Source organism: Pseudorca crassidens, chromosome 15 (genome assembly GCF_039906515.1).
Source record: "Pseudorca crassidens isolate mPseCra1 chromosome 15, mPseCra1.hap1, whole genome shotgun sequence".
Taxonomy (NCBI): Eukaryota; Metazoa; Chordata; class Mammalia; order Artiodactyla; family Delphinidae; genus Pseudorca; species Pseudorca crassidens.
In genome coordinates, this window is record NC_090310.1 from 37,251,433 (window position 1) to 37,265,194 (window position 13,762).

At 57.8% G+C, this 13,762-nt stretch overlaps 3 protein-coding genes across 11 annotated transcripts; 2 read left to right on the plus strand and 1 right to left on the minus strand.

The window, feature by feature from the left end:
* Positions 1 to 1,772: 1,772 nt before the first annotated feature.
* Positions 1,773 to 2,928, plus strand: PGP (phosphoglycolate phosphatase). The gene is made up of 2 exons (XM_067706961.1): positions 1,773 to 2,457; positions 2,557 to 2,928. The coding sequence occupies exons 1-2, from the start codon at positions 1,818 to 1,820 to the stop codon at positions 2,880 to 2,882; spliced, it is 966 nt and encodes a 321-aa protein (XP_067563062.1). The 5' UTR covers positions 1,773 to 1,817; the 3' UTR covers positions 2,883 to 2,928.
* A 1,810-nt stretch (positions 2,929 to 4,738) lies between these two features.
* Positions 4,739 to 7,200, plus strand: BRICD5 (BRICHOS domain containing 5). 5 transcript variants are annotated; one of them, XM_067706972.1, is made up of 6 exons: positions 5,533 to 5,697; positions 5,841 to 5,990; positions 6,200 to 6,355; positions 6,432 to 6,533; positions 6,748 to 6,901; positions 7,006 to 7,200. In XM_067706972.1, the coding sequence occupies exons 1-6, from the start codon at positions 5,647 to 5,649 to the stop codon at positions 7,098 to 7,100; spliced, it is 708 nt and encodes a 235-aa protein (XP_067563073.1). In that variant the 5' UTR covers positions 5,533 to 5,646; the 3' UTR covers positions 7,101 to 7,200. The 5 variants fall into 5 exon arrangements, 4 of the variants coding, with proteins under 4 accessions (XP_067563071.1, XP_067563073.1, XP_067563072.1 ...); XM_067706970.1 differs by lacking the exon at positions 7,006 to 7,200 and adding an exon at positions 4,739 to 5,514 and having other exon boundaries at positions 5,638 to 5,697; positions 6,432 to 6,955; XM_067706971.1 differs by having other exon boundaries at positions 5,534 to 5,697; positions 6,748 to 7,200.
* On the minus strand, positions 7,065 to 11,233 carry MLST8 (MTOR associated protein, LST8 homolog). 5 transcript variants are annotated; one of them, XM_067706956.1, is made up of 9 exons: positions 11,087 to 11,233; positions 10,363 to 10,612; positions 10,186 to 10,237; positions 9,939 to 10,101; positions 9,417 to 9,492; positions 9,182 to 9,334; positions 8,134 to 8,258; positions 7,802 to 7,965; positions 7,065 to 7,708 (listed from the first exon to the last, which is right to left on the minus strand). In XM_067706956.1, exons 2-9 carry the CDS (start codon positions 10,489 to 10,491, stop codon positions 7,590 to 7,592), a joined length of 981 nt encoding a protein of 326 aa, XP_067563057.1. In that variant the 5' UTR covers positions 10,492 to 10,612; positions 11,087 to 11,233; the 3' UTR covers positions 7,065 to 7,589. The 5 variants fall into 5 exon arrangements, with proteins under 5 accessions (XP_067563057.1, XP_067563060.1, XP_067563059.1 ...); XM_067706959.1 differs by having other exon boundaries at positions 10,363 to 10,436; positions 11,087 to 11,165; XM_067706958.1 differs by having other exon boundaries at positions 10,363 to 10,535; positions 11,087 to 11,134.
* Between the last annotated feature and the right edge of the window lie 2,529 nt (positions 11,234 to 13,762).

The following is a 13,762-nucleotide window of genomic DNA, read 5'->3' on the forward strand; positions in this document are numbered from 1 at the left end:
ATCGCCTGTCACAGGGTAAGCGCTCAGGAAGCTGGGGCCTGCTATTCTGTCACGTGGCCCTAGTGAAAGTAATAAGGAGAAACATACACCTACTCTATGAACTGGGAATTCCACTCCTAGGTATATACCCAAGAGAAATGAGGGCCCACATCCACAAATGAGTGTGTAGGAACAAGAACCTTCATAGGGACATTATTTACAATAGCTCCAAACTGGAAGCGACCCAAATGTCCATCACCTGGAGAAAAATCAGGGGAGTATATTCTTACAATGACCCATGTGGCAATTAAAAAAAAAAAAACAGAAGAATGGATTTCACAGATATTATGTTGATCCAAAAGAAGCAAGACTCAGAGGAGTACACAGGGTAAGCTCCTGTAAGACGGTCTAGAACAGGCAAAGGAGGCTATGACTCACTCTACGGTGACAGAAGTCAGAAAAGCAGTTCGGGGAGGGGTACCGCTATGGACTGGATTGTGACTTGAGGGAACTTTCTGGAGTGATGGAAATATTCTATACCTTGATCTAGGGTATGTTTTTATATACATATATAAATTTATTTATTGTTGGCTGCGTTGGGTCTTGGTTACTGCGTGGGGGCTTTCTCTAGTTGTGTCGAGCAGGGGCTACTCTTCATTGCGGTGCGTGGGCTTCTCATTGCGGTGGCTTCTCTTGTTGCAGAGCACAGGCTCTAGGCACGCAGGCTCCAGTAGCTGTGGCACACAGGCTGTAGAGCGCAGGCTCAGTAGTTGTGGCGCACGGGCTTAGTTGCTCTGCGGCATGTGGGATCTTCCCGGACTAGGGCTCGAACCCGTGTCCCCTGCATTGGCAGGTGGATTCTTAACCGCTGAGCCACCAGGGAAGTACTGGGCTATGTTTACACATGCATAACAGGGATGTAAAAATTCCATCAAGCTGCACACTTAAAGTTTATGCAATTTACTGTATGTTACGCCTCCATAAAAGTTAATAATACCTAATAATGATGATAATAGCGACCAATTGTTGAGTGCTTGTTCTAGGCACTACTGCCCTTCTCTTAGACCCTAAAGCCACTGTCTTGTAATTACTCGTCCACATGACCACCAAGGCACAAGGAAAGCGTTTTTGCGAACGACTGGAAATGAGAACGTGACGCTTGTTGGGAAGGAGCCTGCGGCTGGCTCTCAGGAATGGCCGTAGTCGGCCCACGCGCAGACACCGTCCGGACTGTGTCCACGGCGGAGGGCACAGCCCAGCCCCGCCCTGGCAACGGTGCGGACGTGACTCCGGCTTAAAAGGGGACCGCGGCCCCGCCTTCTGCCGCGGTGCTACGGTGAACCCCGCCGGCAAGATCGGAGACAAGCCAGCCAATCAGCAGCCGGCTCGGCCGGTTTGGGGGGGGGGTCACTGGATTAAGGGCCTCCGTCACCTAAGCTGACCAAGAGCCTCCAATGGGCGAGCTGCCCCGCGGCAGCCAATGAACGGCAGGCTTACGTCCTGCGCCGATTCTCCAGCTCCTCCGCTGAATTTCCGCAGTGAGCGTCCCACGCAGAATGCCGGTTGGCTCCCTGCCAGCCAGTCACCGGGGCGCCTAGGGCCTGGCAGCCAATGGCTGCCTGCCTGCCCGCGCCGGACCGTGAAGGTTGGCGCTGCGCTCCTGCAGCCCGCGGGAGGCGGGGGCGGATTGGCGCAGGCGGTGTCCAATGGGCGGCAAGTGCGAGGCGCGTGGCCAATGAGTGAGCCGGGGGCGGGGCGGGGGCGGTGGCGGGCGGCTGCGAGGAAGAGCTGGCGGTCGGTGGCGGCGGTGGCGGCGGTGGCGGCGGCGGCGGCGGGCCATGGCGGAGGTGGAGGCCGGCGGCGACGAGGGCCGCTGCGTGCGGCTGAATGCCAAGCGGGCCCAGGAGCTGCTGGCCGACGTGGACACGGTGCTGTTCGACTGCGACGGCGTGCTGTGGCGCGGTGAGACGGCGGTCTCCGGCGCGCCCGAGACCCTGACGGCGCTGCGGGCCCGCGGCAAGCGCCTCGGCTTCATCACCAACAACAGCAGCAAGACCCGCGAGGCCTACGCCGAGAAGCTGCGGCGCCTGGGCTTCGGCGGCCCGACGGGGCCCGGCGCCGGCAGCGAGGTCTTCGGCACGGCCTACTGTACCGCGCTCTACCTGCGCCAGCGCCTGACCGGTCTACCGACCCCCAAGGCCTACGTGCTGGGCAGCGTGGCCCTGGCCACCGAGCTGGAGGCCGTGGGCGTCTCCTGCGTGGGCGTGGGGCCCGAGCCGCTGCAGGGCGACGGCCCCAGCGCCTGGCTGGATGAGCCCCTGGAGCCTGATGTGCGCGCCGTCGTGGTGGGCTTCGACCCACACTTCAGCTACATGAAGCTCACGAAGGCTGTGCGCTACCTGCAGCAGCCCGGCTGCCTGCTCGTGGGCACCAACATGGACAACCGGCTCCCACTCGAGAACGGCCGCTTCATCGCGGGTCCGTGCGCCCCGGGGGAGGGAGGCTGGAGGGCGAGCGACGGGTCCCTCCCGGCCTCTGACCCCCGGCACTCTCCTCCTTTCCTTCTCCGCCCCGCAGGTACCGGCTGTCTGGTCCGAGCCGTGGAGATGGCCGCGCAGCGCCAAGCCGACGTTATAGGGAAGCCCAGCCGCTTCATCTTCGACTGCGTGTCCCAGGAATATGGCATCAACCCGGAGCGCACCATCATGGTGGGTGATCGCCTGGACACAGACATCCTCCTGGGCGTCACTTGTGGTCTGAAGACCATCCTGACCCTCACTGGGGTCTCCACTCTGCGGGATGTGAAGAGTAATCAGGAAAGTGACTGCCTGTCTAAGAAGAAAATGGTCCCTGACTTCTATGTTGACAGCATAGCCGACCTTTTGCCTGCCCTTCAAGGTTAAAGATTTAGTGTCTTTAATCTCCAGAATAAAAAAAAATTGAAAATCACCCAAATTAATAGGTGGGGCTTAAGCATCACTCAGCTAGGTGGCTTCAAGTTTGCTTACTTGGAGTTAAGCAAAGGTACTAGTTGTTAACCTTGTAAGTAAATGTTTGGGGGGTTGGATTTTTACAAATGCTTATATTTTAAGATGCACTTTTAAGCTTGGAGGGCATTGTGGGGGTCCTGGGCCTTAGGTGCCAATTGGTCTTGCAGTTGGGTTCAGCATATGTCTAGGATTCAGGTAACCTTGGGGCCTGCTAATGGGACTGAGGTGGGTCTAGGGGTGTCATGTATTTTATTGAAAATTTCAGGGATCTTGGGGAGGAGGGGCTGATTATTTTGACTGTTGTGAGAAACCCAGGGCCCCGTCTGTGTGGTCATCAGCAGAGGAGCCTACTGCTGCCTCAGCCCCTCACCTGCAGGTTGGGAGTGGAGGAAAGGGCTGGTCTCAGGTGGTGGGGTGTGGGTGCTGCCCTCACCACCACCCCACACTTCCTTAAAAACCACTCTGATGTCACAATTGAGTGTATGTTCCGTTTTAGATACCCAGGGCTGCAACTCCTCATGCACGATTGTGCAGTTCTGTAAACTCAGCCTGGCTAAACCTCATCTTTTCTAAATGTGCATATAAACCCAGGTGACTTGGACTGAGCATATTGTTTGCTGAGCGCCAGGAGGGTATGAATGCCTTCGTTGAACTCTGGGCTGCCGTGCAGGGAGCTCAGAGCAGCATTGGTACCAAAAGTTTTTTTAACTTTTGAACAACTTTGTCAGGTGGTGGAATTGAATCGTAAGCGTGTCGATTAATAGCTGTGCTCTGTCTTGTAGGGAAAATCCCACTGAAGAAGTCTCCGTGCCCCGCAGCCAGCAGTATGGCCAAAGGCATGTGCTGGCTAAGGAATGCTTGTCACCCAAGGCTCCCTCTGGGTAGAGGAGGAAAGAGGTGTCCCTCAAAACAGGAAGTCGTTTTACAGAGCATCCAGTCTTTTCCTGTCTTGGTTGGGATGGGTGTCATATGTCAATGGTCCATGAGGCCACCTATTTTGACCCTGGAGTCCCTTGTCAGTTGCCATCTGGAGGACTGGAAGGGTCCACTGGCTAGCCAAGGGTTTTTGGCAGGGGGCCATGCTTTTTCTGCCTGTTCCCTAAGTTGCTGACGGTTGAGAATAGGCCTGATAAGCAGACTCTCTGGCCGCACTTGTAGGGTAGGGCCTGGGAAGCTGTTCCTTTTGGCCGACTCCTTCCTGGTGCCTCGCCCTGCACCCAGTGGCATCTGCCCAGATCCTGTGACTTTTCTCCTAGCCCCAGGGTCACAGTGCTCCTTCATTAACTCTCGTAAGAGTGCTTAGAGCAATAAAGGGTGTCCTGAGCCTCCAGCTCCCCCCAGGCCTGGGTGTCTGGGGTTTGGACTCTGCCGTGGGCAACACGAGGGCAGCGGGCGCCTGTGAGGTTGGTGGTGCTGACGTTGGCTCTGCGAGGTCGGCTCAAGGTGGGTCAGGATATTGAGCAGGCCTGTCAGGGCGTTGTCACCCACACCAGGAACACGCGGCAGGTGCAGCAGCCAGCAACATATCCCTTTTCTGCTGGGCGGCGGCCCGGGAGCCCTGTGCATCATGTCTACACCCCATTGCACTGTGTGAACCCAAAGGTATATTAAACTCTCAAACCCCAGCTGACTCTGGTGTTCCTCGCTCTCGCCTAGACAGCAGCCTTCACACAGGGTGCAGCTGTCTCACCACAGCTGGGCAGTGGAAAGGGCAGCAGGGCCGGGTACATTCAGTACAAGGCCATTCTGGGATTCCAATTCCAGAGTTGGGACGCTGACCACAGCAACTCCACCCCATTTCAGGCCCACTGCAGGGAGTCAGGTTCTGAAGAATCAGGAAAAACAAGGGACAAAGAAAGTATGAAAGGGCCATGGGGTGAAGCCGGTTAAGGAATGCACTTCCTGAAAGCTGCCAGTGCTGAGGGCCAGTAACTGTTGGGATCCACAGCATCAAGCAGCTAGAAATGCACGGCACCAGTCAGAGAAAGCCACGCTGGGCAGGGCAGGGGTCAGTGGACATGAGGCTGACCTAACCATCCTGGGGCGTGCAGGAGATTTCAGGAAGCTGTCCTCACCGCAGTGGAGCCTCCTGGAAGCCATCCTGGTCTCAGGCAGGCACCTACCTGGGGGAGTGCCCTGTGTTGGTGGGGGCTGGGAAGCAGCTGGGAGCAGCTGGGGTGCATGGGGAGGAAAGGGAAGTGGCACAGAGTCCCATGCCTGTCATTCATGAAACAGGCACTTGTTAATGGTCTGCTGCGTGCCAGGCCCTGTACCCAGTCCTGGGAGTGTAGAGGTAACCTGAGAGACTAGAAACAGGCTTCTTTAGGAAAAATTAAATCTGCCCCCAACTAGACTCCCTATATAAAGTCGGCCAGGCCTCAGCTGCTCTCTGTGCCAGCCGCTGGGTCCTGACTTCCACAGTGGCCACGCTCTCATGACCTCCCGTGACCATGTGTGCTCTGGTCTGCACAGGCCAGGTGTTGGGAGAGCCAGGCACAGTGACGAGCAGCCTCCCCAGGTGACCTGTCTCTGACCCGGATATCAGGTAGCTGGGCTGGGGAGGAGGCAGGGGGGTCAGGAGGGGAAGGGGCCAGGTCGATTGTTTGACTCATCGGAGGTGTCCTGAGGTTTCCCGGGCTGCAGCAGACAATCAGCACATTGTCACCAGGGCTGCATCATGGAGCAGGGGAGCTGCCGGGCCGAGAGACCCGGGTCTGGACCTGTCGGGGTGAGTGCCTCCCACCACTCGGTGCCCTCTCCTTGGACAAAGACCCAGGGCCTGTCCTGCAGGGGCAGGAGAAGCGTCCACCTCCCATACCTCCTCAGCCCCTTCCTTCCCTGAGCCAGCCTGTTGCCTGGTCTCTACTCCAGGCCCCACTGACTGCAATGTGCCTCCACGTGAAGACCAAGCCCTGCCACGGGGGCTGGAGAGCTCCTGGCCTCCTACTGCTGCTGCTGGCACTGGCCACCGCTGGGGCTGTGGCTGGAGGGCTTCTTGGCTTCGCTCACAGCCCTCTCAAGGTGAGGCCCCCTCAGGACCCGGGCAGGGCACAGACAGTGGGGAGGAGGAGGAGAGACCAGCATAGCCCACACTTCCAGTGGAGCCAGGGCTCGGAGCAGACAGCAGGAGGACCAGAGGGGTGGCGGGGTTAGAAGCCTCGCAGCAGGGCTGGGGGAGTGTTGGGGTCTGCTCCAGCCTGGCCAGCTGAGCTCCTGCTTCCCACTCTTAGCCACTGCTGCAGACGCTCCGTCTGACCCTCCCGAGCCCCAGGGTACCCTGGTCCAACCAAACCGAACAGGTGGACGTGGCCCAGAACGTGGCAACCATCAGGGTGACTCCAGCTCAGAGCAACCGCAGCTGGGCAGTGCTGTTCGACGGGCAGAGCGTGAGTGGCCTGGGGAGGGGGGTGGGGGCGGGGGTGGATGTTCAGGTGGCCCTGCCTCACCTGCCTGCCTTCCCAGGGTTGTGTCTGTTACCGCCCCTCAGAGCACCGGGCCTGCTTCCTCCGCCTGATGGAACCCCGAGACCGCGAGACCCTGCAGCTGCTGGTGAACACCTCTTGGGTAAGGAGCCTCCAGCCAGGGGCCAGACAAAGGGTCCTGTGTGTGGTCTGGGCCCGGGGCAGGATGGGGCTCCAGTTTCAGGGGAACAGAAGCTCTATCTTCCTTTGGTTGAGGCTGCTGACAAGAGCCAGGGCAGGGCTGGCACAATGCCAGCATGTCCAGGGACATGTGGGCCCAACCCAGCCAGGGGCAGTGCGAGTGTCCTTCTCTGCAGCCCCAAGGGACTCGCAGCCCCAGCCAGGACACCCACTATGCCCAGGAGCTGCTGGCAGTGCTTGGGAGCCGTGAGGTGGACCCTGCCCAGGTGGGGGCTTCTGTGCGGAACCTTTGTGCAAAGACCCCCATTTACTGGGCCCGACGAGCAGAGAGTGAGTTGGGGCAGGCTGTGCGGAGGGGCCTGGGCTCCCGCAGGACAGTCGGTGGCGGGGTGGGGAAGGAGTCCTTTAGGGATCATGGAGGCCCCTCCCCCCAGGGCCCCAGAGGCAGCGGCTGATCTACCTATGCATCGACATCTGCTTCCCAAGCAACATCTGCATGTCCGTCTGCTTTTATTACCTCCCGGACTAAGCCCTTACAGCGCAGCCCCTCAGGCCAGCCAGCTGGCTGGCGCGATCACCAGTCCATGGAGGGTAGCCGCTGGCGGGGCTAATAAACAACTCCACCTGGCCATGACGGTGTCCTCTGTGGCCTCGGGACACGAAACAGTGGCAGGGAGGGGAAGGAGGAGGCACTGGCTTGGGGATGGGCACCAGCCTCGGATCCCCCTCAGCGGCTCTAGGCCCTGTGGGTCCAGAATTTCTGAAGGGAATGCAAGCTGCCTAGGGTGGGCCTCCTGAGCCTCCTCACATCCATGTAAGCAGCCGGGGCTGAGAGAGTCCCAGGATGGACCAGCCTGGCCAGTCTAGTCTGGCCAGGGACCAGGGTAGGTCAGTCAGGTCCAGCGAGCCTAGGATGGTAGAGACCAGCCATGGGGTGTCACTCTGATCTGGGCAGCTGGACAGACACATCCAGCTGGTGCCGCCTGGACAGCTGCCTGCAATCCTGAGGGGACACAGGTTAGCCCAGCACACTGTCGTTGAAGGCCAAGCAGACAACAGCTTTCTGGTGGCCGCCGTACTCTCTCTTGATCTCTCCCGTCTCCACGCACCAGAGCCGGGCCAGGTTGTCAGAGGAAGCTGCAGGGAGGGAGAGCGTGGGTGGCGGCTCAGAGTGCAGCCCCAGGCCGGGCCAACGGGTGCAGGGAGGCACGGCAGGCAGGCGGGGCTCACCGGTGACTATGTACTGGGAGTCCCCCGAGAAGGCGCAGCCCCACATCCAGCCTCGGGATGACTCTCCAGGGTTGCTGCTCTTGATGCTCAGCTCCGTCATCAGGGAGAAGTTGGACGTCCTCCAAATCTTGCATGTCTGGTCGGCCGAGCAGGTGGCGAGGAGCCTGGGGGTGGGTGTGAGCGTGGCAGGGGTGTCATCAACGGCCACTCCCATCCTGTACCCCCTTGCCGTCCTCCAAGCAGGCCCAACGCATTAGGCCCTCAGCCCCAGGCACACTGCTTCCTCCCCGCAGCCATGCAAGGGCTCCCGGCCCCCCAGGCCCTGCACACACGTGGAGTCTGGGCTGAAGCGGCACTGCAGGGCGTAGCGGGTGTGTGCTGGGATCTTGGTCTTGGGGATGAGCTGTGTCACCTCGTCACCAATGCCCCCAGTCAGGTTCCAGACATAGCAGTTCCCCTGTGGTGTAGGAGGGAAGTCACGGGAGGCCCGGAGCCTCCGGTCTGACAGGTGGGGAAGGATGCCCTGGCAGCAAGACCTAGATCCAGGGGCTGCCATCCAACATTGTGGCTGTGCACAAGGATCTGGGGGCCAGGGGACATGTGACAGGCACATCTGGCCCTGCCTGCAAGGAGCACCTGGGTGACCTGGCCCCAACCAAGGGCCATCCATACCTGATGAGCTGAGGGCAGGAGGCCATGCCTGGCCTTCCTGAAGGATGCCGCTGGCCAACAAGAATGTGAAGAACAAGATGAGAGGAGAGCACCCAGATAGAGAGAACAGCAGGGCAAAGGCTTGGAAGTGGGCGGTCTGGGGATGTCGGGAACAACTGATTTGCTGAGACTGAATGGACGTTAAAGGAAGAAAATGAGGCTGGATAGGAGTCCAGGGGTCAAATCACAGTGTCCTGAGGCCCTGGTAAGGAGCCTAGGGCATCTTGCAGTTCACCCAGGGAAGGATGCAGTCAGGCTGGTACTGCTGAAGGATGCTCTGGCAGTCGAGGGAAAATGGGTTAGGGGCAGGGGGAGGTCACAGAGGAAGGAAGGAGGTCAGAGAGGCTGCAATCACTGTCGGGAGAGACGAGGGAAACTTGGATCAGGAGGAGACAGGGAGGAGAAAGAAACGGACAACTGGAAGGACTCTGGAGATGGAGGTGACTGGACTGCTGGGTGGGCTATGGCAGGTAGCGAGAGGTAGCATCAGGAGTGACACCCAGGTTTCTGGCTTTGGTGGCTGGGTCAGAGCTGAAGCCCAGGACGGGGAAGCAGGACTGTGGGGGGAGGGGAGGGGCCAGAGGGACATCTGGGGAATAAGCCCACCTTCAGGGAATAAGGGAGGTAAGGGGCTGGGAGCTGAGCTGCACACCCGTCCCTGGGACTCACAGTGCTATTGACCGCGGCCATGTAGCTAGCATCCGGGTCGATGTGGGCCGATGTGATAGAGACCTCAGGCTCCGGGATCAGCTGCTCGTTGTGGTCAGTTTTCAAGTCCCAGATGTGGATGGCGCCACTCTGGTCACCCACAATGAGTTCTGCCTGAGGTGCAGGGGATGTGAGGTGGGGCAGGACCCCTGCCCTCCAAAGCCCCAGGGTGCCCAGCCCTGTGCTTCCCCCTCACCTGGTTGGGGTGCAGGCACACACAGTTAATGGGCGCATTCACCTGGAAGATCCGCTGACACTGCAGGTTCCGGGACCTTCGAGGTGGGGGACACACTCTGTCTATAGTGGATGCCATTGGTACTCCACCGAAAGGCCCTTTCCCTGGCTACTTATCTTGTCTCTCTACGATGGGAGCTATCCCATAGGAAATACTTGGGCGGTTTGGCCCTCCCCAGGGGCAGCTTGAAGCCAATAACTGACTCAGAGGGGCATAAAGGGTGGCCCCTTGCCTCAAGGCGGGGCTCATTGTTTGATGCAGTTCATTCCAGAGCTGCCTATTGAATCAGGCTGAGGCTCTGCTTGTCTCTGTGGGTCTTCATCCCTGCCCTATCTTTCCTCACTTGGCCCTCAGTAAGTCACCTGCACAGAAAACCCCGTCTCAGCCTCTGCTTGGAGGGGACCTGACCTAAGACAGTCTCCCAGCCTGGCCCTCACCCCCACACACCCAGGCAGCAGACCCCTCCTGCCCAGTACCCCACACCTGAGGTCCCAGATCCGGGCAGTGCAGTCCTCCCCACCAGTGTACATCCAGCGGCCGTCCTCGTGGAAGCCCACAGACGCGATGTTCTTGTTGACCCCATCATAGCTGATGATGGGGTTGGGGTTATTGGAGTTGAGATCATACATGCGAATGTGCTGGTAACCTAGGGGCACAGGCCAAACTGAAGTGTGGCTGCGCCTAGATGGACCTATGAGAAATCAGGGGTTGGGGTCGAGAGTACAGGTACCTGCAGCAGCAATCATGCTGCGGTCAGGTGTGATCTCCAGCGCGTTCACCTGCTAGGTCTGTTAAGGAAGATGACAAACAGAGCCCATCCTTCCCACCGGAGGCCTTTGCCCAGACTGTTATCCCTACCAGGCATCCTGCCCAGCACCACCTGCCCCAATTCCACAGTGGAGGATACGGAGTCCTGGTGCTGCACCGTTCGCGTACAGATCCCGCTGTGGGCCTGCCAGAACCGCACCGTGTGGTCATAGCCTGCAGTGGCCAAGATGACGGGGTCACTGCCCACCGTACCTGGAGACGTGTTCATGGTGTGGCTGCTTGAAAGACTCGGATCTACACAGGGCCCTAGTTCTGACCGGCAGGAGTCAGAGATCAGAGCATCCGGAGAAGAGAGAGGAGTGCAGTGTTTAGGGAATACTCTCTATGTCCTAAAAAGATTACAACAGATTACTCGGTGCTAAAAAATAAAATCATCCCCATTTTAGATGTGGGGAAACTGAGGCTCAGAGAGATTCAGGGATACGCGTGACAGCCGGCGAAGGACAGCGCCGAGCTCCAAGGCGCATGCTCCGTTCCCCGTCCCAAGAACCCTGCCGGAATGCCACCCTACCCGCGGCCGGCAGGGGACAGTCACGTCCGGGGCGCCACTCCGCCGCAGGGTCGGGCCGCGCATGCGCAGCGAAGCGGGCAGGCCGGAGGGAAAAGCCTGAATGCTACGGCTGCGCATGCGTAGCAGGCCGGTGGCTGGACCTGATGGGCGGGGGCGCTTTCTGGCTGGACCCTCGAGCTTCCCGGTGCTCCGTCGACCACCCTGACTCCGTCCCGCTGAGCCAGCTTCCCCCGGGCGCGCTCTCCCGGCCACTGAAAGCCGCTTTCCAGCCCTCGCCCCGCGGCCTCCGTACCTTACTTGCTGCTCTGCGTTCCGCCGCGGTCCAGGACGCCTAGCGGAGCCGGAGCAAGTCGATAGAGGCCGAGGCTGAGCGTAGAGTTATCGATGGGCCATTAGGGCGACACCAAGGGGCGTAAGGGGAGCAGGCACGGGGGACGAGACTAGAGTTCTGGGGCAGGGGCTCCTCAATACGGGCCTCTGCGGTATCGGGCGGCGCCGGTGGACGAAGCAGCGACCCCAGCCTTCTCCCCACTCGGGCACCTCACCCTTCTGAGACCCATTCTCCAGGCCGGGTTGCACCATCGACTCCCTCCCATCCATCCCCTGATTCCCACGCGGGGCTAGGATTCCTAGGTAAATTACAGGACATCCAGTTGCATTTGAATTCAGATAAACAACATGTTTTGTTTTGCTAAGTATAAGTATATCCCAAATGTTTCATGGGATATACTTATACTAAAAAGTTCTTCGTCGCCTAGGTGAAATTCAAGTGTAGCTAGTTGTCCTGTGGTTTTATTTGCTAGATCAGGCAACCCTACTCTGGTCCCTTTCAGGACTGTCCAGCCAGGGTCTGACCCTCGGGTCCCCTCACTAATCCCAGTGACCCCTCAAAAACTGGGGTCCCTCTTGCTGCTTTTTCCATCCAGCCTTCCCACACTCTACACACGTGGCCTCATCCTCGAAAGAGTCCTTGAGACAGGCTCTCCCATGGTTTCTTCCCACCATGCTTAAAAATGCAGCTCCACCCCCCCTTCCTTCCTCAGGCCCCTTGATCAAGGCCATGTCCCCTGCCTATCCACCCAGGCCCTGGGTCCCGGGAACCTTCTTTCCTGTACCTTCCCCACCTCCCCTCTTTCCTTCCCCTCAGCATTTCAACACCATAAAACAACTCAAAACTCTTTCCAGCCTGCTCTCTTTCAAAGATCTGTTCTCACTTCTCACTCACTGCTTGACCCTGTCATGTCTTTTACTCCCAGCTCTCCAGTGAAAATTTCACGAGGTCCCTGGCCATCTCACATTGCCAGACCCAGTGGATACTTTTCCTTCTGCATCTCGCCACATCTGTCTGCACAGTGGCTGACAGCACTGCTCCTAGAAAACTCCCGTGACCGCCACCCAGCTTCTTGCCCTGCACTCAGTCTCTTACTCTGCCTTCCCCTAAAGGCTGGTGGCCTCCAGAGTTCCTGTCTCCACACTATCCCTGGGGGCTCTTGCCCACTCTTCAGGGCTTTCAGTACCATCCCTGGTCCGGGGCCTTTCCACCCTGTCTCCAGCTCACATCCGGCTCCCTGTTTGACATTTTCCATTGAAGGCCCCATGGACACCACTTTCCACGGCCAAGACAGTTCATGATCGACCTTCCCCCAAAGGCTTCCCCTTCTGTGTGCAGTGCCCACCCATGTATGACAGTGAGGCAAGATGGGCCACCACTCCCTCTCCTGGAACAGCCTCCCCACACCCACTCCTGCCCCCTCCAGGCTGTCCTTCACATTACAGAGTGGTCTTCTAAAAACCTAAGTCTGACCCCTGTTAGAAGCCTGCAGGGGTCCCCATTATCCTCCAGACTCCTGGGCCCAGCCCCTGCCAACCCTGCGGCTTCTCCTTCTCTCCACTACACAAGCCATGAGTGAACAACAGTCTCAGAATTCACTACACCCTCTCTTTGAATGCTTGCCCACACCTAGGATGCTTCACCTCTACCTCTTCAACTGCTGAACTGTTTTTTTCAGGACTTTTCATAGCATTTTGAGAGCTTATTCTGTGTGGGGGGCTATACTGGGTGTTTTGTTTTAATTGAGGTGAAATTCACATTACATGAAAGTAACCATTTTTAACTGAACAATTCAGTGGCACTTAGTACCTTCACAGTTGTGCAAACACTACTTCTATCTAGTTTCAGAACATTTCCATCATCCCCAAAGAACCCCATCTCCCCCACCGCCAGTTAAGCACTCACTCACCATCCCCCCACCCCACCTCCCCTCAGCCCCTGGCAACCAGTAATCTGCTTTCTGTCTCTATGGATTTACCTCTTCTGGACATTTCATATAAATGAAATCCTACAACAGACCTTTTGTGTCTGGCTTTTTTCACTGGGCATAACATTTTCAAGGTTCATCCAGGTTGTAGCCTGTGTCAGTACTTCATTCCTTTTTATGGCTGAATAATATTCCATTGTGTGGATGGACCCCATTTTATTTATCCATTCATCTGTTCATTGATGGAAACTTGAGTTGTTTCCACTTCTTAGCTATTACAAATGAAATTTTCTGTACAAGTATCTCTTTGATTACACGTTTTAATTTTTCTTGGGTATATACTAGGAGTGGAATTGCTGCATCGTGTGGTAATTCCATGTTTAACTTTTCGAGGAACCGCCAAACTATGCTGAGCGTTTTACCCACATTCTGCATTGGGTCCTCACAATAACCCTGCCAAGGAGGAACCACCCCCTATTTTGGAGGCGAGAAAACTGAGGCTCAGAGAAGTAGAGTCATGTATCCAAGGGCACGTGGCTAGAACATGGCAGAACCCATCCTGCTGGGCTCATCCCTCCCCTGATCTCCCCCCTTCTGGCTGAGGTGACTACTTCCCAGGCAACCTCCGCACCTCATACATCCTCTTCATCTTCCTCTCTACGTAGAGGAGCTCCCCAGGGCAGCTCCACCAGGCTCAGAGGCAGCTCTGG